Consider the following 25,161-nt stretch of genomic DNA (forward strand, 5'->3'; position numbering starts at 1 on the left):
AGTACAATTTAGCTATCTTATCCTATATCCGTTTAAATGGTAAGTTATAGGGCTTACAACTCAGCTTATACTCTGAAAAAGATAATTTAATTCACCTACTTAACTCGTTTAGATTGAAGAATGTAGCTACATTATTTTTGCCTCGAAGAGAAGCATTCCCATCAACAATTGTAAGAAACTTTATTCGCCCATCATCGCGGTTCAAGCGATGGATTATATTAAATCTTTGAAATTGTTAAGAATTTTAGCTCTTAAATGACCTCCTTTTAGCCTTAACTTGAAAATAACATTTCCTATATGTATAAAGTTAAAATATAAAATTTGATAATCAGTATACAAATAATTTATAGAAATAATCGTATAGATGATTTTTGTTAAAAATTGAAATTATCTTTCTTGTATTGCAATTTAATTAGATAATACAATTCTTTTTGCAGTCGAACAATATTTTAACATTAAATATTTTTAGCATTGAATTTTTTTATATCTCAAATCAAGATTTTGGTAAAATAAACGACTCAATTTAGAATTGATTGAAGAATTAAAAGCTATTATTATATTATTTGTTTACATTCCTGAAATATGATTTGCCTGTTTGTTGTTTAATTGCAATTCGCAAACTATTCATTGTTTGGAAATCTTGTTAAGAAAATACCATATCGGTTTTCAACACATATCTCGTCACGCACACCTATTATACCAAACGCATCTATTATATCAAACACAGCTTGTTTGATATTCAATTTCCGTTTAGAATTTTATCTCGGCACGAAAATCGGAACAGATGTATCGATATGAGAATTAAAGTATCATAATCCGCGCGGCACGATCGCGCTGCGTAACGAAAAGGTGGGTGACGTCACGTGCTCGCGGCGGTCGCACGCGTAGGAGGAGTACGGCACTGGAGGGGGAAACTCGGCTGCCACGCCGAAGACTCGTTCCGACGCTGCTGGTGGGGGGTAAGAGGGGTTGAGGCATGGAGAGGGCGCAGTACCGCGCTATCCTTCGTATCGTTGACACGTCGAGCGGAAAGAGTGCGGCGACAGATATAGAGAAATCGAGAAGAGAAAGAGAGAAAGAAAGAAAGAGAGAGAGAGAGAGAGAGAGAGGAACGATCGCGCGGTCTCGCGCTCGCTTATCAACTCGGCAACTCGCGTTTAATTAATTGCCGACGCGCAAATAATTATCTATCCTTTTGTTCGATTTACGGTGTCCGTCCGTGGAGAACTTCCGGCGCTGCGACGTCTCGCGAACGCGGTGTCAGTGTCGCGTTGACTCTCGTCGATGATCCATCGGTGATCGATACGCGATCGTAAATCGTCCGCGTGGTGAACGTTATCCGCGAGTGAATTTTAGTGAATTGTCTCTCGTAATCACCTGTGTGTCCCTGGTAATCGCCGCAAGGACGATGCTGACGTTCCTGTTCGCCGCGGCGTTTGTCGTCGCGACGCCGAGAATCCACGCTAGTCATGTGACCATGGACGCCAAGATACGCGACGACTCCGATCTGTCCCAGGTAAGCGCGTCTCATGGAATAGAATCATTAAATCGCGCCCGTGTGTTTCTCACTGGAATCGATTATTCGATGAGTTGACGTCACACGAATGCACCACGAATGCATTCCGTATGTCCTTGGACTTTCACGTAGGTACAATCGAGCGCGCGAGAATAGTGTTTAAATGAACGAACGTACATACAACGTGCGCTACCGTATACGAGCTCTGACAGGAAATTTCAATGCAGCGTACGCTCGATTCATCGTCGATGATTGTGCAACGTGTTCCGTGATGTCATGAGAGAACTGAAAGATTTTTCTCGATTACTGTTGAGCGTCTTTGAGAATTTTTCATTTTTTTCTCAAAATTTTTTTGCCCCTTAACCGCTTAATTATTTCATTGTTAAATTTATATAATTTTTTGGATAAATGTAAAAAATTCCAGTGAATTTTAACAAAAGAACGTGCAGGGAAAATTAGTGAATCATTGAATTATTTTAACTATGCAACCAGCGGTTAGTACACTCACGTCGATAATTTCAAGCGAGATCAAAGCCGTGTGTGCTTCATAAATTATGTCTCTATCAAAGTTACAGGAAATGTCGAAATTTTATATGAAGATCTAATTTTTTTAACATTCTACATGTATTAAATTCTAGTTTAATGAGTAAAATAAAAGTGTATGAATAATAAGTTGGTAAAAATTTAAAGAGATACATAATGCATATCTCTCTTACAAGTATTATTTTATTTTTAAAGCGATGATACCCTGAAATATCAAACAGAAATCAATTATTATTAGGATCTGATTACTTCATTATTTTTTCCTCGGTTTCGTTTAAACACAAATTTCTAACTTTTCAAAATTTTACATCAATTTTGTTATTAAAGAACTGTCGCTTGCACAGTTTTTTTTAGAGAGTCACAGGAAATCGATTATGTTTCGGAGTGACACTTCTGTCATACGTCATGTCGCCCGATTTTTTTCGCATGAAATTCACGATTCGGCGTGATTGGTGGATCCCCTAGTTCAGTGATACTTGTTCATTTCAACGTTGTTTAATCCTTCCATATCCAAAATGAGATCAGCAATGACTGCAAATAAATTTTTTTTTTTTTTTCATTTTATAAAAGTGACTATATCTGCTTGTACCTATTACTTGTCTGTTATTCTCGCAATTGTTTTTTATTTCTCTTGAATTTCGAAAGACTTGATTGTCAAGCATTACAATGATAAAAGACAAGTTGGAAAAATTCAGACGCGTATGATCTAAGAAACGGAAGATCATATCGAAGGACTTCGGAATGTTGAAAAGTCTAGTAAGTCGAAGAAATATGAAGAATAAGAAATCGAGTTTGATCTCATCTTGGATAGTTCCGTAAACGGAATAACTCTCGGACAAGCAAAAGTTTAAGAATGTCGGGAGAAGCGTCTTGGCGTCTTTCTTCCGTAAGAACGGTTCGAAATTTCGGAGCGGTTTGCGTGCGTAGACAGCGAGTTGCATCTCACCCAGGTGGTAAACTGATCGCCTGACTCGATGATGTATGCAGTCGTGGGAACTTTTCCGGGTGCAAGGAATAGAGAAAAGGGGCGGAAGGTGGGGGAGGGGGCAGAAAAGTTCGTAAATCGGGTGTGCGAGATGTTTTTAACTCGGTTGAATAATGTATGAAACCAGTGGTTATTTACTTCATTAACTTCTCTCTCCCTCCCTCTCTCTCTCTCTCTTTCTCTTTCTCTTCCACGTGGCTGTAATTAAATTGCGCGAACAAAAAGTTACGCGAAACGGCGCCTAACTCTCATTAGTCTAATTTTTTTTTTTTTTTTTTATGCGTAATCAGAATTCATGGCGATTTCGAAGTTGCATTGCCATCGCATCGAACCTTCTTGATAAATTGATAAAGTTTTGTGAGTTATAAGAATAAAAACACGTGCGAAGGCTTCTTTCGCGACTGATATTTTGGATTTTAATTATCACATTATGGTCGTTATATATAAAGCTTGATAAAGTGCGATATGCAGCGTCGTAAAAACAATCGATATAACTAATCTGTCAAGTAACGTTCAGATACTTAATATAGATCTCAGATAATAGACCGGTAAAAAAGGGAAGTTTTTAATCTCCCGGAGGGAGCAGATGTCAGCGCAGCGCTGTTGCATTACTTTTTTTACAGGATCATTAATTAACACGATAATACAATACTGCCGCGTAAATTTAGTCGTAAACGTTACGATCGTGCGGAAAGCTATTAGAATTTAACAATCTGCGCAAAAAAAAAAAAATATAAAACGACTCACGTTATCTTCGTTACATTCGCTCGTAACTCGAAACATTCTACAATCAAACGACCTCCGTAGTAATAATTTTTGTGAATCATCATAATAATAATAATCATTGCGACATCATTTTGACGAATTATTATTTTCATATGCATGTTCCCACGATATGTATAGGATGAGTCATACGCTATTTCGTCGAAACGACATTAATTCAATTTTAATAGTTAACTTTATAACACACTTTTATTTTATTAAGTGGCTCGTTTAACAAAATATAGTCTCTTGAAAAAGTTTGGTATAAGTTACAGGGTATATAAACCTTTTTATCAAAACGGAGTTAGCTTACACGTGGTACATATCATGACGTTGGTCCACATGTGGTTCTTTCTCATCATTTCACTCCCTTGCTTAGGCAAGGAAACCGTGCGGTCCACAGTCCGCAGCGCGACGTCATGAAGACACTCTCACGCGTGGGACGTACACGTACGCATACGCGTGCGTACGTGCATCGTGCGTGCGCCTGCAGCAGAAACGGCAGCGCGCAGCTCTTCTCTCTCCGGTCAATGACGTGATTTCAGTTAGACAGACCTCGTGCTGTTCCTTTGTCTACCAGCACAGAGATAGTCCCAGCGGCTCTTAGTCTCTTTTTCCCAGTCGAGTCGCAGACAAAGTTCAGACATCAGCTTCGTGACCATGATTCAATCCAATCGGCATTCTAGTCGATTAAGTCTCACGCGACCAAGCCCGCAGAGATAGACATTCTTATTTATTCCGAGATATCAGGACAAGAATTGTCATTCATAGATTAAATTAAACTCCCGTGATTCCTTTCGATTTGCATCATATCAGTTGGGAAGTGCAGACGATTAGTTCGACGAAGCGAGTCGGTCGCATCAGCATTTTTCATTACGTCAACCGGTCGACGCGACGTGCTGAATCACGTCGAGTATGTGTAGGAGGAAATTCCACTCTATTAAAAGATCGCGTCGACCCACGGGGTTATAATCCGTAGGTTAAGAGCCCCTGGGTGGTAATATCTATCTACCTACGAGAGAACGAGCGATCCGTATTTATATCTGCCGCGCCAGCAACACCTGCTGCTCGCGCCTCGCCGGCATGAATGGAGTTCAACGGGACTTAGCGTAAATATTGTACGAAAAAAAAGAGTGAAAGGCGCGCAAGCAAGGCCGCGGTTTGTCACGCGGAAGAAACCGAACGTGAGAGAAGCGGGTAACGACGTCGCTCTTGTTTGTCTTTGACACTGAATAACGTGGCCTCGAATGGTCCACGAAGACCTCGAGAGATCGCTATTGAACCGATGCGTATAAATGTTGTCAATAGTCTTCGCGACTCGCATTCCACTCGGTCAATTGTACTCTTATCGCCGTTTTATTGCCTGCATTATTATACCCGCATATCCTACGTCTATCAAAAGAATCTTCTCGTTCAAAATCTCCGTCAAATATTTATCCAGACATTTATTTATATATTTATTTTTATATTTGGAGACATTTTAATAATAAATAATTAAAAATGTTTAATTACTCTTTGGAGTGATATCTTTTGAGATTTTATCTTTATAAAACATTTAATTTTTTTAATTACTGACTGTTGTATATATCGTATATGTTGAATCAAATTTTTTTTCTTTTATTAACGTAAAAGCTTCTGCCTTTTTTTCAAAAATAAAGATCCATATTCCGAGTTTACATTTGTTTCCTTTAAATATATACAAATGTATAAAACATATATGAATAGAAATAAATATATTCAGAGGCACATTTAGTGACAAACGTGAGCTCAGAATACGGACCAATATGTAATGATATAAAAGAAAAATGTTCATTATCTCAATATTCTCAGTAATTAAAAAAATTCTATATTAGTGATTTGCAGATTAATTGATCATATATCGCCCGGTTTTCTATGCATAGCACCTAGGAAAAAATGTTCACAAGGGACATTAGCTCGCGCGTATAGACTTTCCGATGTCAGTATCGAATGAAAGCTGGCGCTCGTCCCGTCGACGACATTACAATAATGCGTTTCTTGCCTCCCTCTCTCCCTGAGTCGGCGGGGCGAGCGATTCCGCCCGGCAACTTGTTGCTGCGACAAAAATCGCCCGGACGGTTCGCGCCAGGGGTTAGTTTTAGCCCCGATCGATTCGGCAAACTATTTCCAAACATGAAGGTATAGAAGCCCATTTTCGTGGACTTTATTTAGTGGGTTGATCGTCCCGCGGGCAAGTTTTTACGAGGGAATATGGAGTTCGCCACGGTAGCGAAATAAAAGTTTACGATTCGCAAGTTCAATATGGTTTCGTACAAAGTGTCCGTGATCCAGTACGTAATGTAATGCTCGTATGTAACTTGAAATATGTCAATAAATTATATGAAAATGAAGGTCATCTATATGTAATGACTACGTATGGTTGACGGTAAAATTCGAGAAGAATAATGTGGAAAATCGACATTGGTTTTGTCTCTTCGCTGTTAAAGCAATAATATATAGTAGCAAAAAAATAATATAACTTTAGTTGTGTACTCTCGCTATTAGCATGTTGCGGTCGAAATATGCAAGGATTTACAAAGTCTTGAGATATGAAATTGTAAGAGAAGTATTTTCCTAGTCAAAAGCTTGCAAATATACGAGAGAAATCTCCTAGGAGAGTTACGTAAGCTGAGGGAAAACGGGAAAAGACGTATCGCGCGTGGAGATAAAAGGACGGAAGAAAATAACGGGTGCTCACTGGTTGCCCTCGCTCTTCTATAAATACTCAACCTTCACGTGCATCGCATAATCGGGGTCGCTACCTCATCCTGGAAATCATCGGAAATCGACCACGCCAACTACGACGTACCTTCGTCCACGGTCGACCGTAGGTTGCAAATAACCGGTTACGTTCTTCCTCTCGTCAGAGCGGGAAGACCCGGGAATTAAGAGAGGTAGTTGGTACCACCGACCATTTTCAATTTCAGCGAGCCGATGAACCGAGAACTGGCAGCTAATAGAAATCGGGAAGCGGCTGGGTTTCAGAGCTGCCTCTCGCTCGCGAAAATATTTACGGCTAATTTTGCTCGTGATGGTTGTTACTTGACAAATACTATGCTTGCTTGCTTGCTCGCGTAAGAAAGGCCACGAGGTTTTAAAATGTAATAGAGACGAAAGCTCATTTTTCGTGTAATTTGCGTCTGAGTCTTCTTTCTATGACAAACGAGTTCCCTGAGTTTTCATTATTATTCAAATACTGTGGGCAGATTCTTGCTACTGGCGTTTCCAGGCACTATAAATAATTTTTTAATTATGAATAATATTACCTAACTTGAAGATGCATACAATTTTTAAAAATAAAAAATGTTTTCTGAGCCTACACACATATATATATATTGAACGGAATATTATCAACTCTTTTGGAGTTTAATATTTTTTTCCTTTTTCTTCACCTAACCAAGACAAGATCGAGTCTTTCTCACGAATATGGTTGTATCTAGGTCTCCGGGACGGGATAGACGGGGCAGGGCGGAAGCAGTAATGCGTATCGATCTAAATGCACCGAAGGTCGCGGTGATAGCTCGGTTGGATCGTGTTTGCGGATACCAACACTGGTAGATTGTTAGCCTTAGTAGACCGCGGTGTATAGGATCCAATTACGCTCGATGCAAATCTGTACTCGCGACTAGCATGACTTCAGACAACCTCGAAAACAGTTCGCATGACACACTGATAGAACACACCGTGGTAAATTGCCGTGCAGCTGCAATCGGCGAGTTGAATAAATATGCGCGGCACAACGCTTAAAAGTATTACGTAAAGCATCAGAATTCTAAAGTCTGGAATATACTTTGCTCGGATATATCGAGTTAAGTGTTTTTCAAAAAGAAAAAGCATATGTATGCATTCTCTCTGCTTTTTGTGGCTACGTGAATTACTTTCCGCGCGTAATATAACAATCCATTAATTATTAAAATATTTAATTATTAATATGATTGATATGTAATGACATTTAATTACACGTTATGACATATGATACATAAATAATATATTATATTTCTACGTGCGTAAATATAAATCATATACATATTTCAATATGTGCCGTGTGACATATACGTATTTCGGACCGCACGTGTCTCCCTGATATCGGAAAAGTCGATGGGTAACCGCGCGCGCGGCGAATATACGCGAGTGATCAATTCTCATTAACGGGCGAAATTAATCCGCGGTTGGTGTACGTCGCGAGCAAGACAGCCCCGAGTTGGCCCGGCGTGTATAGTAGGCCGCGTTGTATCGAATTCAATTACACGCGGTGCAGGTTTCTTGTCGCCTTCCAGGCAACTGAGCGTGTCCCTCGATAATCGCGAAAACAGCTCGCATGACACGCCGATCTCAATGCGGGCGATAGATTATAACCAACTATATCCGCAGCGGTGTTTCGGCACCGCTGCCCCGCGCATCGTGTCGGTCGTCCTCCCGTGTGATGTATCGCATTCAATTATGCACGCTGCAGGTTCCCGCTGCTAACGCACGGATTATGTTGAAAGCTCCGCGTGCGATTAGATCGATGGCTTTAGTAAGCCATTGAGCCCGATTCCAGATGCAAGAGGATCGTTAGTCACGATCGTTGATCGTTTCTTCCCGTCGCGTATTCTTTGCGGTTTGTCTGGCAATTGTGACATTTCGTGTGATAATCGCTGGATTATCAGGCGTTAGGTTAAAAAAATTAATTTCAAGTTTTGTGCATTTATTTGTTTGCTTCGCGACTTTTTCTTAGTAAAATTTGCTTTTTTTTTTACCCGCAAATATCACGACTGAATCCGCATAATAAGTTTCGCAGATTGTCTCAGGCACGTTCAATTGTTCCTCTGAGAGGACTGTCGTTCCCATATACGTCTATATAGCCATTGGCGCGGCGAGGAAATTCATCGTGGTCGCTAACTATCTCAAACTACCACTACTTTCAACGTGGCAGCCTAACTATCTTAAACTGCCAATGCGTCTGACCGCTATCTATGCTCCGCTGGGCGCGATTCTCCGTCGGAAAGGACGGCGTGTCCTTTAGCCCGCGGCGATTGTCCAAAATTGGCTAGATATCCCAGGAATTTCGGCGGCTTAAGTTCGATTCTCGTTGGAAATTGAGACGAAATGAGAGTCGATCGGTTTCGAATTGCGAAAGGATTTGCACTGAAGAGAAACTTGCCAATGCATCGATTTTCGAATCGACGCACTGATGCACTTTCACATTTGGCGCGATCCAATGTCGGTTCGCCGTACAAAGCAGCGATTTTAGCTTTAAATTAATTTGCGTTTAAAATAATTTATTATAACGTCCGTCACTTATGCTACGTATCGATCGTCAGAAGATTATTATAAATGAATTCGTAACTGTTGAAGTGCGCGTGATAAAACTCGGTTGCGCGATTAAACGCGGATTTACAACACCAGTCGAATAAAATATTTATCTCAAAGATTAAAGATCCCTTTGCGGAATACGAGGATGACGGAGGCCAAGGAGAGAGAGAGAGAGAGAGAGAGAGAGAGAATCTCGCGAACCTGAAGAAAGAAAGAAAGAAGCCCGGAGAACGAAGGGAAATTCCCGGTCACGACCGGCGCCTTTTCGCCGACGCGGCACACGGATGTGATCTTTATGGGATTCCATATTTTACGAGTAACACACACTCACCCGTAGCTTTTTCTCCTCGCCAACCCCGGAGGCATCTACGCGACGTATTGTTCCGGTTTTCGAGAAACGGCGCGCCCGCCCGCTATCGCTCCAATCCCGTCGCGCGGCGGATTCCTATTCGAAGCGCGGCCGCGTTTACGGCCCTCTCTCTCTCTCTCTCTCCTCTTTTTTTCCTCTCCTTCTTCCACCTAACCTAACCCCGCGTCTCTCGCAGCTGCATCCAGATCCCGGATGCATCGGAATCCCGACTCAGCGGAGCGATAGATCGGCTTCAGGGTGCTTTTATGCCAGGGCGATGCGACTTTCAGTAGTCGCGACTGTTTTATTTCGCACGCGGAATCCGACATACCGGCGTAGGCGTCGCGGCGTCGTCGTCGTTTCCATATTCCCTGTGGATTCGGAATCGAAAAAATTTCTAGTAGCTTGAAAAAGAAAATGAGAAGAATTTTAAAGGTCATGAACCCTTTTAACGCGTGGCTCGGATAGTTCGAAACGCATTTTCTTGACGCGCTAGATTTTGACGTCAGAAGAATTGGCCTGCGGAAAAATATGTTTTCTCCCTGCGAGACCGAAGTGGATTTCTTGTGGGAAAGCGTTTTTTTTTTTTTTTTTTTTTCCGCAACGCGTTATTAGGTGCCGCGTACACAGAATGGCATGTATATTGTTTTGTCTCGGCACGAATCGCTTGTTAAAAATATCCGGTCGAGGTTTGAGAGAGAGAAAGAGAAAGAGAGAAAGAGAGAAAGAGAGAAAGAGAAAAAAGAAATCGTCGAACAGAATGAGAGGAGAAGATAGAGGGAGAGACCACACGCTCTGCAACGAGTCATATACAGTGTTCATTCACCTTCGCGGGATGCACCGACTCATCATATCCGATTCCTTTCTTTGCCCGGAAGGCGTACTAGCGAGTGAAGAGCGAATCTAGCGAGCACGAATCACGAAGCCTCTCTCGGAAAAATATTTGCCTTAGTTTTTAAGCTTTCGTTCTCGAGAAAAGAGAGAGAGAGAGAGAGAGAGGGGGGGGGAAACGATATATAAATTATGTGAGTATACAATGCACACAAAAGAGATGCTATCGCGGTTGAAGAAACGAAACATGCGGTTTGAACGCAGCCGGATTGACCTCCGGAAGTATCAAGAGAGGGTCTGTATCGTCTGTTTTTAAATTAAGGTCTCTGGAGGATTTCTCTCGTTATATCGTAAGAACTGTTCCATCTGGCAAGAGTGTTGCGGATTGCTTGAAAGACATAGAGCAAGAGAGGAAATCTAAAGATGAAATCGTAGAGAGTAATCTAAGATCGAAAAATGCAAAATGTCAAAGATCAAAAAACTATAAGGATTCTTTCTACAGATAAAAGATGCGACAATTTAGGTTCTTTAATTATTCCAAAGACTAAGATTAATAATGCTGAAAGATTTTAAGGTCTCAGATAATTCAATTCATACACATGTCATATAAATTTAAACTTTAAATTTATACTTCAATTTAAAAATCCAAATAGTTTTCAAATCTTAAATCCTACGAAAATAATCCTATTAAAGTTCGAAGCTTTGAGATTTTAGCATCGTACTTAACATAATTCTGAGAGTTAGATGGTAATCGATAAATCGCGTGCACACAGGCAGGTCACAACGTTCGTCGCTTTTTTTTTTTCTCTCGAAAATGTATTCACGCCTTTGTACGCAAAAGTTAGGTACGTGCTACTCTGCATCACACGTCAAAGGTCTCGGCACGTAATTTTCGTCAAAGATGCGGTCACGCTGATGTGATCATTCTAATTCTAGGGCTTTATACAATTACTCGCGACGGAAAAGTCACCATTTAAACGCCAGCTGTGCGCAAACAGCTGCGTTCCGATCTTACACGCGGCGTTGAATTTTAATTATCCCTTTGAACGCACTAATTTCCCTAGGACTTTATTTAAGAGCGAGCATAATTACGGTGATTTGCATATTTTTTCCCCCGAGATTATTCCAGATGCGTGTATACGCGTAATTGCTACAACCAATATGAATAAAAACAAGCGATACAACACCATTTCTGTTTGAATATACGTAGATGCAAACATATCATGTTTAAAATAATATTCGCGGAAACAATATACGCGGAAACAACATGTCAATTACGCAATATGGTATTTGTATTTATTGTCCAAGAGTATTATCTGAAATAATATTGTCCATTACATTCGTGTTTCGATAATTATTCGGCTTTATTACTTTGCTGTTTATTATCTGAAAAAAAAAGGGAATATTTGTATCGACCGAGAATTAGAGCATCCAAGTCTTGTTCGGACTTTTAAGCGAATCCAAAATGATCGTCGACAACGGTGCCATTAAAGGTGCGACGGTTGTGAAAATCGCTGGTCGCGGTAAAAGATTTTATGGTCGACGACCGTTTCTAACGGACTTTTCGCACCACGGTCCTTAATGGCGCATTTCGTACGCTCGACTAATTATAGCACTTAAGTAATCTTCCGACGACGAATGCTGCGAAATGAAGTCATCGTGAGGGGTACGTAAGGTCGCTGGTCGTATGTATGCTCGGCATGTGAATATGCGAGGAGAAAAACGTATATCTCTCGTGTGGTTACAGGTGGCTACAAATTAGTCGCAACTATCGTTACGTAAGAACTTTTAGTCTGTACTTGACATAGATGTTTTAGTGAGAAAACTTTTTCAAGAAATTACTTTAACGTTGTAAAATTTTGAGTTACAAAAGTTATACTCGAAGAGATTATTTTATACATGTTAATATTTGAGCAGCTTTGCATCAAGTTACTGTTGCAATCATTAAAGAAATGAATTTCTGAAATCTAGATGTTCCAGAATTTCTAGATAATTTAAATTTTCCAAAGAAAAAGGTTTAAAATTTTTATAATTTTATATGCATTGAAAAACCTGCAAAAACAAAAGGGACGAGTCAAATTATATTTTTTACGCGCGTACAACGGAAGGGGAAAGCCTGAGGAAGCACGTAATAGAAATAATTTACGCGACGCGAACATCCAACACTGATTTCCCTTCGCTAAATCGCATCAATTCTGAGTTCGACATCGGTGGAATTTCGAACTCTGCGGTCACCGAGAGTACGAGTACGAGTGAATTTCACCCGTGGTATATGTAACGTTATGAATTATGTCGAGAGGACAGCATTGAGCGGTAATTGAGGAGGTAATCATGTCTCATCCTCACCCACACCTCGGCAACGCTCTACACGACGTTGCTCTCTACAACGATGTCCCTATGTATAGTTCACAGTTCGTTCCCGCCAATTAAACTTACGACGCGCAACTTTTTTGTTCACGAGAAAAAATTATGCGTCAACAAAAAATATCGACGTAATTTCGAGAAAGTGACGCGCCGAGAATTGACGCGTTAAAACTTTATAATCTTTCAAATGGAATAAACAATAAAATATTCATACGTATAAATGTTTTATAAATTAAGAATATAAACTGTATACACAAAATTTGTATATAATTAAATAACGCGTCACATAAATTTATTATTTAAAGAATTATTTAAAAAAGAAATAGCGTGGATTATAACACAAATGAAAAATTGGATCAGAGTTTCTGATTATGTAAATTAATAATAAGACGATGTTGACATGCGACTAAAATACGATAATCAAAAACACGGTGATTATGTGCTATTCCGCTATCAGGATACTTGTGTCGCACGCGATGAAATAGCGAGGATAGGATACGTGTAATAGGAAGTAACAATTTCTAAATTATTTAGTCTAGACTCTAGTATACCACGAACGAGCTATCTCGTATCTTGTTGGAAGTGCATTTACCCGCATATCGAATCTACATATATAGGGCGTTATAAAAATCAAGTCGAATCACATTTCTCTTTTATATTATTGCATTTTTACAATAATATATGCACGTCGTATGTAATTTTCCGCAAAAAAAAAAAATCCTGTCTAATAATCGTTTCTTGTGAAATATTATGAAGCGGTATATCCACTTCAAGCGCCATAAAATATCGGTGCCAGATTCGAATAATCTACGAAGAATGGGCTGCAAACGAGCCGCGAAGTTGAATCTATTTCACGCGAGTTTCGCGTTAATTAAACGCATCGGCTGCCGCTGCGGAACTCGTTACGAGACTTTCTCTCCTAAACTCCCTGCGGATAAGAAAAACGGATGGTGGTCTTTGTAGTCGTCGCTATTAAAACGTCTATAGTTCTTTCGGCGTAACCCGCTGCTACGGGGTGACTGAAAAGTTACTCGTCCATTTGTAACTCGTTGCAATTGAACATTTTTAAAATTAATAACAATCAACGTAACAGCATGGATTGTGGCGAGTGAATCCTATTTAAAGTAATATTTAAAACGTTAGTTAAATACAATTCCCAGTTTCATTGATATTTGAATTAGTGTAAAGCTTTACATGCGGTTATATTAATCAGGCAAATAAATAACGAATAGACATATGACTCTTTATGAAATTGATACAAAGATCAAAAGATAAATTATATTATAATATTATCGTGTGTATATAACATAATGCACGTGCAGTTTATTATATTACAATATTATCATACAACCGCATAATAAAACAAGCAATTCAATCAATGTCTTTCTCTCTCTCTCTCTCTCTCTCTCTCTTGGCTCTTTGTCTTCTCATGTGATCGATAAATAATGGCGTCGATAGCGATTGGTATTAAATAATTTTATATCGTCAATTCTGCTGAAGTAAGCATGCGCCATTTCTTTCTTTGCGGTGGGCAATTGAGTCGGACAGAGCGAAGTTAATTAAAGACCTTGTTCGAAATGGTTGTACGAGAAAGAGCATGAAGTCTTTCTCACCTTATGCACATGTAACATAGAGAAATGAAAAGGATAACTCGCGGCTTTATGAACTCTTTTCTCTCCTCAATTATTTTACATTAATTGCCGTAGAAGAATTACAATTTACATCTCATTTTCCTCTGGATTTTTTAATTTTTTCGTTTTTAAATTTTTAAATCTACGCGATTAAATAAGACAATATATTCATTCAAGCAGTGCAGAACGCATTCTTTGAAATAGATAAATGAATGAAATATGTAATGTTGATTTATCCAAAGCCTAATTATATTTGTACATATATAAATACATATATGTATATAATTTTTTGCTTTCATATTTTCCAATATTAATAGAAAAAAGAATTTTAATGAATATAGCTTACATTTTTATTCTAGATTTTTATTGTATAAGATAAAAAAAATTACATATAAAATAAAATGTATTCTAGATTCACACAACACATCAAATTACAACAATACCCAAAAGAAATAAGATGTTTTCATGATGCGTTCGAAGCATCGCGAGAAGCTTGGCGTGTGACAGAACGATGCGCGTTATTGTTTTAATTAAAACAGTGACGATTTAGATGGGCAATCGGGTACGCTAACTAGCAAAGGCAAAACGAGTATACGCGCGTCGACTGTTGTGCAGTATCAAATTTTCGTAGCACGTAAAGCGTGTGGCGATTATTAAAAAAAAAAAGATGAAATAAAAAAATGAGACCTCGGGGAAATTTTGTAACCTCGCTGATGATCGATTCAGTAAAATTTCGATGGCACACGGGAAACAGCTGTCGAGAAAAACCTCTCGATGTTGGAATCTCGAATGTCGGGAGGTCCTATTTTTTTTCTTGCTGGAATGCGAAAAAAACGCATTAAATCCAATCTCGCACCGTGCGGTATCAGATATCACGCCGAAAGCTACGCATACCTCTTTTTTTATGAGAAATGCCACGCTCGATAGCGATAGTACGAACGATAGTGCCGGTTTTACGTAAAACCACAAAGTATCGAATATTAAAGTGTACAAGTGTACAAAAAAAAAAGGTAGTTGCAATCGGAGCCGGCAGCAGTAAAAGTGCGATGGTAATGTAAACAGATGCAGTTAGGGGTTTTCGATGAACAAAGTCGATTGGAAATAGATGTAATTGCATTCGTGTGCAGCAGAGTTGCGTTTTATGAGAAACACTCCTATTATAAAAGTTATATACGATTATTACTGTTGCATATAAGTTATGCACTTCTTCTCTCTCGATTGTATGCTTGTTAGCGAAAAATTTTATTTCCGAGCATAAGTTCTTTTTTTTTTTTTACCACCGCGTCGTTTTTTTTTTTCCTGACATTAAATATTTTGTGACGACTGAAATTTTTCAATTAAAATTGAAGTCCACTTGAAAGTAATTGCACAAGCAACAAGGCATAAATTATTTAATCTTCAAACTTAATTTAACGAGTTTGTTTAACTCCCACGGTGACTGTAACTGAAATTATATATTCTTCTTATTTTCTTATTCTTAATGTAGCTTGTCGTACGTGTGGTTGGCATAATGTTTGCAGCTTCAAAAATATGTATCTTCTTAATATAAATAGGTACGAGAGGTGAAGTAGCTGTAACTTTGCGGTGACTTTGCGGGCGGATGCACATTTGATTAATATTAAAGGCAAAAATAATTTCGTTTGCTTATCAAGCAACGCGACTTTTGTAGAATTACTGGCGATCTACTGTACAGCCGCGGAATACATTTCCATAGTAAATGGTGGCACGCTTCCGCCCATGATGCATGTTTCCGCAGTATTCTTTTTCTCCACCGAGTCTCGCACCGCGGCATTAATTTTCCGACGTATTACAACGGAATGTTGATTCACGGCGGTTTATCGTCTTAACAATGTCAATATTTGCGTTAATCATTTTAGTGGGTTTACCCGATTACTTTCACCGCACAATCGTGATGTTTTACAACTGAAATAAAAATAACGAGTTTGAAACTCTTCAATTTAATCGCGATTGATAATTGCTGCCACGACGTAATCTAATTTAATTTTCGGTGTAAAATGTTTACGTCAAGCTTACTCGTAGCTAAATGTGCAAAACAGTATATTCATGTATATCTGGGTTATTGATGAATTGAAATCAACATAGAGGAGGTGTGTGAAAGAGAGATGATATGCTACGATTTTGAGGAGAAAGGAATAATATTATTAAAAATAAAAGTTGAAAGGTTTTCGTTTCGCACTTATTTTACTTATGTTATCTATGATAGTTTAGTCGTTACCATGAGAAATGCAAAGTTCTTTCGCAAATTTTTCTCATACAACAATCTCGACAATGCCGTTACTTGGCATCGATCACGCGTCCCGCGTTCGATGGGCACTCGAACAAAAGCAAAGCTCGAAAAAACCTCGTATAAGTTTGGATCGCCATAAATAATGCCCTGAAAAGTAATTCGATATGGAGGATTGTAAATAATGGCCGACGCCGGAATGAGCCGCAATTTATGGGTCCGATATATTTGTTTTCCTCCACCCGCGCGCTTCTCCGTAACCCTTGATCACTGTCACGCGACATATTGTCATGTGAGACACCATGGAGACTATAGGGGGTGATCGATACGCAACATCCTGCGCCAAGAAAAACCCGTGCGTGCACAATTCGCGTGCGTATACGCTATATACGTCAGTTTCGGCGCCGCAACGCTCGTGTTTTACCGTCAGAGACAAAAAAAAAGCCACGATCTATAATTCACTTTCTTGGTATGATATTAACATACGACACTGACTTGTCGTGGATCGACTGAATTAATTCAGTTTGCGCTCCGTTTTTTCTGCCCTAAAAATCCACGAAACAATAACAAAAATTCAAAGCATCAGAAAACACGAGAAATAGCAAATGAAAGAAATTCAACAGGGAGGAATTTAAATTTGGATTTAAAAAGGTTTTAAATTGATGAAAACAGTTTATGTGTATTTGAATGTATATTTGGATACTCATTTGGATGCATCGAAATTTAAATCGTTCCGCTTGTACAATTAATCGATATTCGATTAAAAGTTCAGAATGATATGAGGTGAGAAATTTACATTTTTGTAAAAATAGAAAAAGGAAATAATTTCTTTTTTATATATATTTAAATAAATAATTTTCGATATCCGAATTAGCGAAATTAATGCTTCGTTTAAAAATAACTGTGGGATGCAACGGAATATCAACAAGAATAAGCAGTGATCGTTAGGATGCGTCGAGAACGCGAGATGTGAAAACATGCATCGTAGCAAATGGAGCATATGTGTGGTTCGCGCGCATCGCACTCATTAATGTAAACTCATTAACCCCTCCAGTCATTAACCTCGAGTCCGAAACTGAGAGGGCAACGACCGCGCTTAATGAAAAACGGCGCGTGCGAGTCTGCGGCGCGGATGGAATTTATCGTGCTCTCTTTGCAAAATACGTGGTCATAAAGAAATCACATAAAAATTAGCGCGGATCAGCAATATTATTTTTCGGTAATAGAGTATAACGATGGATACACACACACACACATAGTCACAATGAAGTTATTAAGTGTACTTGCGCGGACGCGATTGAGAAACTTTTTCATATTTTCACCCTGTTAAGAGTGGCCTAAAGTGCTTTATGTATTTGTCATGATCAACGTGCACAAAAATATCGCGTGGAGAGTGTCATAGACCACAATGAAATACTGTATGGCTTGCGTTATATTCTAAACAAAGATGTATGACTATTCGGATTAATCGCCGATTAAGAGGGATAATGGAGCGATCACTCTTCTATATATAAAGGAACAATTAAACGTGTGTCTGTAACGAGACACAGGAATAAGCTGTATTCGAAGGAAATTATCAGCAAAGTTATACAAAGAGTCCACTGAGGGAGAAAAGCCAGCAATTAAGTAAGTCAGCTTCCGTAAGCAGAACCGAGCTTCGGCATTCTCGGATTAGACTACTGGATTCTCGATTGTCCATTACGCCGATCGTTTAACAAACCAAACTGGCCAATCGCCATTGATTCTGCTAAATGGACTTAAGTAAGTAGAAACAAAGTAGCTCTCTCGATTGCACCAGCTCGAAAATTGTGAACACTTTAATTATGCACTCTTGCGAATTTGTCGTTGTATATGTATATCTAACAGCTTTGTGCGTCCAAATTGAGTATATTATTTACACGTATGCAATAACAATAAAAATAATAAATAATAAATAAAAATAAATAACAATATAAATAATAAAATTTATTTTCTTTAAATCACACGTTCACTAAATTAAAACTTTCTGCGTTTGAATAAATACTGTTATGAAAAAAATTGTATTTCCAGAAATATACAGATTTTTTTTTTTTTTTTTTTTTTTTTTTTTTTATTTAAATTAATTTGAAAATTCTCGATTTTAAAGATTTGCGTACAACTAAAAATAGATCTAAATATTCTCGTGATTGATTCTGTCAAAAGATCTCTGGAAATGGAAGAGCAGTAACCTCTCTGAATTGACCATTGTGATAAACTGTCCATCCTTGTGGTTGCATCGGTTTGAAAATTGCGGACAACTGGACAATGCAAAGCAAAATTTACGCTCATTCTACAAAAGAAAGCGCACGTTTGACGTGCTTACTTCCTCTTTTGGTCTCTCTCGGGTTCCAGTGGGACTTTTCTCCTGGGTTTTCCTTATATCGTCGCTCTGTGTAATCGTAATACGACGTTCGTAACGTGACGTTCAGTGAAACAGAAATATGATTTTGTGTGTGTACCTCGAGTCCCTTTTTCGCGTGAAATGTTTTATTGTATATTTACGTAAAAATACATATCTGAATTTTAATAAATGTTTAAGCATTTCCGATATTTAAAATAAAGTTTTTTTATATTTTAAAAAGTATTTAAAAATATTGAATTTTTCTAATATTTTACCTCTATCTTCTCTTCGTTTTTCTCGTTTTCTCTTCGTGCTCTTTAATTTACATACTACGCGTTTTATAAAACTACTACGCGCTGTTTTTTCCATATTCATGCTATACACGCCTATGTATCTCAGACTCTGCGTCTCACGTAGATTATATTACGCCATGACATTTGGTTTTGGGTAGCGAATATACTGAAAGAGGAAACGCGTTCGGGCGTAGGTCAATTCCCCGGCGGTTAGAGTCAAGTGCAGTTCGGGTTCAGGTAGTGCCGCCCAAGGTGCCCGACAAATATCTTTCCGTAGAATCATCGGGTACAAAAGAATTCCCGCTTGTTCTCGCCGTGGCCGCCTGCCAGCTGATTCCAGATAGAGCAGAAATTGAATACTTATGACTCTTTTCTTCGAAAGAGGTTAGCTACGGATAATATCATCTTGAAGAAATGTCATCATATTTTCTTTTACGTTTATTAAAAATTAAGATTAAAGTTTCTTGCTGTAGAGTACTTACGTACTATTGAGAAAGTTTTGAAATTATCAAATAAATAAATGAGCGTCAGTTTAAATTCTAAATGGATGTAAAAAAATATTATGTTAATTATTTTGATATAACTGTATAATTTAAGTTAAAATGTTTTTCAATGCTAGTTTCCTGTAATTAGTTAGTCTGTAAGTACAGGTTAAGCGTTTATCTGTGAAAAACTAAATTATCCGAGTTAATCGAGAAATAAAATTTAGTTATTTTTTTCACGCGCGAGTAGCGTAATATAATTTAAAAAAAGAAAAAAAAAAGACGTACAAATCTTCACTACGGTTTACTATATAACCAGTCTGCCGGTTAAAGCGTTAATTGCCCGGGAGGGTGAAAAAGTGCTAGGCAGTAGAGACCGTATGGTTAAAATATAACAACGCGCGGTATGATTATATTTCTTTTTATACATAAATAGCAGATCTCCTCGCCGCGTGTACATTCCGCCTGTCGCTCCAGATGCAGACAGGGGTGGAGGCGGTTTATTATTCCGTCCTCGAGCTCGTACGTCTGCGTGTATACCGCGAAAATAAACCGCAGGCGTCTCTAAATTCACAGTTCGCTCCTCGGTGTGTAGCTGCCTCCGATAATATTTACCATGGCTCTGTCATCGATGGAAATCAATGCAAACACCATAAAGCATCCGCAAACCGGTGATGTGTACTGCGCAAACACATATTCCTTATCGGCCATCGAATCGAATCGGCGGCCGACCGAAGTAGCCCCAGAAAAAAGCGTTAATCTCACGGAAGGTTTATGACACGTGTGTAACTATATATCTACATATGTTCAGAGTCGGATTTAAAATCTCTCACAGTCGAGATGTTTAAATTGAGAAAGTTCTATTTTGCTTTTCGGTGGTGAGATTATCGACGCGCTGAAAACGATGCTTAAAAATATTTACGGAGAGCTTTTATATCGCATCAAAGTATTTTATAAATATAACAATCTATTTGCTATTTAGTTCCAAACACACGTAAATATTCAATTATAATTTTAGTATACATTTATTTTTCTTTATTTAATTTACTCGCAAAAATCATAATCTGTCTTCTTCTCAAAATTTTTATTTAATTATCCTCATATTCACATCTCACCTTTTTTGCTTAACGATCCATATTACTCCAGTCTTAAAAGTAGAAGCACAGAGAAAAGTGTAAATTAAATGATGGAAATACACCAGGAGTGAATGAGATAGAAAGATTGGAAACCCCTTTCGAGCCGGTAGTGAGATTTCCGGTCCAGGGCTTCCGGTAACGATGAGATCCTGCGTTTCGAGGGAATTCAGTCCCCGACAGGCGTTTCGGTTGGTTCCATTTTGGAGTTCTCTTCGCTCTCTTACGCTTTCCATTTTTCTGTCTCGGCCATCTCGCCTATTTTCTGTTTTCGCGGCATCGTCGCCGTTATTCCTATACACTCGTTTTATTTTCCAGCCGTTTCGAGACGTCAACCGCATCAGACGCATCGGATAAAGATAGAGGCCGAGATCGTTTAATAGGATTTCACGTCGTGCTCCCTTCCATCTTTCCTCGTATGCGAGATTAAACGTTTCGCAATTTTGCGAGAATGTATATTCACAATTGCGTGCAGCAAATTACTAGATAAATAACTTCTATCATATGTTTGATATCCTAAATAAATTCGGCCGATACTATGGTGCATCTAAAAATCATAAGCATGAATATTAATTTTGAAAAATGTTAATGATAATTGCATCTATAAGTCTAAGATATTTTCGATCAACATTCGATTGATAATTTAAAATTCCGAGATACGGTGAATGTTACGAAACGCTAAAAGAGAGAAGTAGCGTCTATAACGTAATTGTTTTTCTTGAAAACACTTTGAGGATGCTTCGTGAACGAATATTCTCGGCGAAACGAGGCGCGCAATGATCGCTTCGATAAAATAAAATAGTGCATTCGTCATATATATGTACTGTCAGCATGCCATGCGTTTTCCGCGTAAATTGCATTGCGCATCCAACCGAAAGAAACGAAAGAAATAATTTCACCGAAGTCTACATATCGTATCCTTGAGAAATTTAAAATGCATCGAGAATACAATGGAACTCTGTGCTTCTACTTTTAAGCGATCTCGTTGGAGCGAAGAGAACTTTTTACGCAGTAAAAAAGAAAACTCGTACGAGAAAGAATAAATAAATAAATTGTTTACATCTCGAATACTGCAGCAAACGTTGATGAGTGACGTAAATAAAAGAATCGAAACGGACACGATGAACGAATGCGAATGACGCTTAACTGTCGAGTTTCAAGAAACTTGCGGAGGGAAACGAATGCCCTGGTGCAACTTGCACGACAAAGACATAAACATAGTAGAAGAGCATCCCCGATGTGTCGTAATGATGAAAGGGTTACGAGGTTACGAAGAGCATGCGGAGTCACGGCAGGAGGGTGGTCCGAATGTTTTCACCACCAGAGAAAAAAAAGGTTCCTAGTTTCTCCCTTCTCTACGAAGCGCGTCGAGGGTCCTTGCCCGGTTATAGTCCAGCCCTCGCGTGATCCGTTCGCTCGTGCGGTCCTCGAAGTTGGGACCGGCGGAACGTTGGATTATATGTCGTACGTGTCTAGTAGCTCTAGAAGATTTCCGCCCCCTAGGAACGGGGGAACGTGACTCGAGGGTTCCCACTGGGACGGAGGGTAGACGAACCGCATGACTGAGAGCGTAAATTCTTTTCTCATAGCGTGCAATCCTTCGCACTTTGTGATCTTTTGGCGAATCAAATTCGCATTCTGACTTTTATCAATGATTCTCATTAATTGAAGCACGTACGACGCCCCTTTGTTAAGAAAAATATTAATTATTTATATTTTTGTAGACAGAATGACCAAAAATTAAACAAAAAATTTATAATTTATATAATAATTTTGTTTATTTTCAAAATAGTATTAATTGCGTTATAATATGTAGATTTTCGTGAAATCGATCGATTGCGAAATTATAAAACTTCTTATCTGTTTTAAGACACTTTATGTCGCACGTTAGAAATACATATTATAAACATATACCTTACACAATGTCCGAACATAATTATAAGATATGAAGCAGACTCTTAGATTTCATCGCATTCTATTCTAAAGATATCAACATGATGTTTCTGTGATAAGTTAAATGGGTGATTCACTCTAACGATATTTCGCCACTTTTACAGTCCCGTGCTGTTGCTAAAGTTGTAAAAGTTGCGTAGTTACTCTTGAAAGTGATGTTAAACGTAAAGCCTTCGACGTAACTTCGGGTAGGCATATCCGACATACGTCGCGTGTACTGGGTTATATTATGAAGAGAAAATTATTTTATCCGATGATCATTAGTTATTCGATAAAATCCGCAGTTTCACAAAAATCATTTTTATTCCAATATCTATTAATTCAATAATATATTTCAATAATATTTTTTTTCTTTCGATTGTTATAATTATGATTGTAAAATGAACTCAAAATCAAAATCGAGAAAGGAAATATAATCCGAATAATTTTTTCATCAGATTTGGTTTTTTTCTCACTTCGTGGTCTCTTTTCCCAACTGGGCGAGCAAGGAATTTCGCTTCGCTGGAGAATTTCAGAGCGATGTGTTATCCAGCTCGAACAGGGCTATTTAATATCCAAGATATATTAGAGGAAGCGAGCGATTGGCGATGGCGACATTATTGCGAAAAGACGAGAAATATTGAGAGATACGATAACGATCGAGTGACCCGTATAAACAAATCATCGTTATTGACGAATTTATTTTCATCAATGATAAATTTATCATTTCAGTAGACTACTGCGAGGAATATTACGGACACACGTGTTGTTTCACAAGAAAGGAGTATATATGTTCGCAGAGTTATTCAAACAATTATTCATGCTTTAAAAAATGGAGGAATAGTCCCTTAGCGTAGTGTTACATCTTAATCCCAAGTTTTACACATAATCGCGGCGTTTTGGGCATGCTCGTTACTACAGTATACTACCAGCGTGTGCAACGCCATGCCGCGCATTAATTTAATTCAAGCCGGTGAAGTTTGCTTTACTAACAGCTTTGCTTTCGGCCGCTTGTCTAGCTAGCTGGTCTCTAGATTTACTAGCTTGCCTGGTATGTAAATGCTTCTGCCACTAAAAGCTCTTTCAAATAAATCTCTGGATTAAACTGAAAATATCTATAATTGTACTTTTCAATGAAATAATTTTTAGATTGATTTCGATGAATTTTTCATCTTGAAGGGCATAAAAATATCTTTAAAAGTTCTAAATTTTTTTCGCTTGATGGATTTCACAAATCTTCCTAAATTTAATTAAGCCCGTATTTTTTTAATCTTTAATTTTATAAAACACACACATATATATATATATATATACTCGTATATAAAATATAAGATATTTCTATATAATTACAGATATTTCTTAAATTTATAAATCATGAAAGATATTTAAAACTGAATAAATTTTCAAAAGCACAGATTTTTCACGATACAAAGTGATAGATTCGTAGATTCATCATTCTGCGGGTTTGTGAATTTCACAAGTTCATACACACTACATCTACCGATTCCTATATTTATGATTTACGAACGGTAATACGTATACCTACGCCATATAAAGGCTTGGAGAGCACGTGTATGGTAGTATTTGCTAGGGCTAACGGACACCAGTGTCATAAATAAAAATCGCTAGCACTCGGCGCCGCCGAAACCTGCACGAAGATCGCGCGCGTTGAAAAATATATCTTATTACCGCCTCGTCGGCGTTAGCTGTCGACATTACTCTTCCGCGTATAATAAAACTTCCGCGTGGACTAACTGCATGCGTTCCTTGTACAAGGGTAAGATGTATCTTGGGGGGTGGTAGCCAACCTCCTTTCTCTTCTTTCCGTGCTTTACTTCATTATTTATCTCGTAGACTTTCGAGAACGCATTTCCCTCGTTTCTCAACGTGTGATTGCCGGCGATCGTTGTCTCAATTAGCGTCGAGTTGGTATCATCGCACAGACATTCGTTGATTAAGTTCGACCTGCTGTTCGATCGCACTGCTGTACGTACAGCATTAATTAGATCAATGACCGCGTCTGTTCGAGATATATCATTGTCCGCTTCCACGGAATGGGCGTTGTCGATCAATCGTTCTGTTCCAATTATATCTCACTCCGTTTAAATTTAGCCCCAAGATGTATCGCCTTGTTTTCTGAGGAATGAAGAAAATAGCTTTTACGGAAATCTTGGAATTATTGCATTTTCTCTCTCTCTCTCTCTCTCTCTCTCTCTCTCTCTCTCTCTCTCTCTCTCTCTCTCTTTTTACATCTTTTGGCCTCTCGCGTGTCATTGCATTTTTTAGCTGTTGATTTATGCAATAGAGAAATACTTTGAATTTATTATAATCGCAAAAAAGGTGGAAGCATTTCTGACGCGACATGTTCCGCGTAAAGACTGGCTGCACAAAAGAGATAATTATTCTGCAATTTATCTCTCGTC

General features: G+C 38.4%; 1 protein-coding gene across 7 annotated transcripts in view; it reads left to right on the forward strand.

The window, feature by feature from the left end:
* The window catches only part of Fas1 (fasciclin 1 Fas1 domain-containing), a 244,839-nt gene that overhangs the window by 17,231 nt on the left and 202,447 nt on the right, over positions 1 to 25,161 (forward strand). For 5 of the 7 annotated variants that reach the window (XM_072908593.1, XM_072908599.1, XM_072908598.1 and 2 more), the window contains exon 1: positions 1,002 to 1,516. The exons of the other annotated variants lie outside the window; for them this stretch is intronic. In XM_072908593.1, the coding sequence (XP_072764694.1) occupies positions 1,409 to 1,516 (108 nt within the window). In that variant the 5' untranslated portion in view covers positions 1,002 to 1,408. Of the gene's footprint in view, positions 1 to 1,001; positions 1,517 to 25,161 lie in introns of those variants that run through there. 7 annotated transcript variants of the gene reach the window in all.

The sequence above is a fragment of the Anoplolepis gracilipes genome, chromosome 16, assembly GCF_047496725.1.
Source record: "Anoplolepis gracilipes chromosome 16, ASM4749672v1, whole genome shotgun sequence".
Taxonomy (NCBI): domain Eukaryota; kingdom Metazoa; phylum Arthropoda; class Insecta; order Hymenoptera; family Formicidae; genus Anoplolepis; species Anoplolepis gracilipes.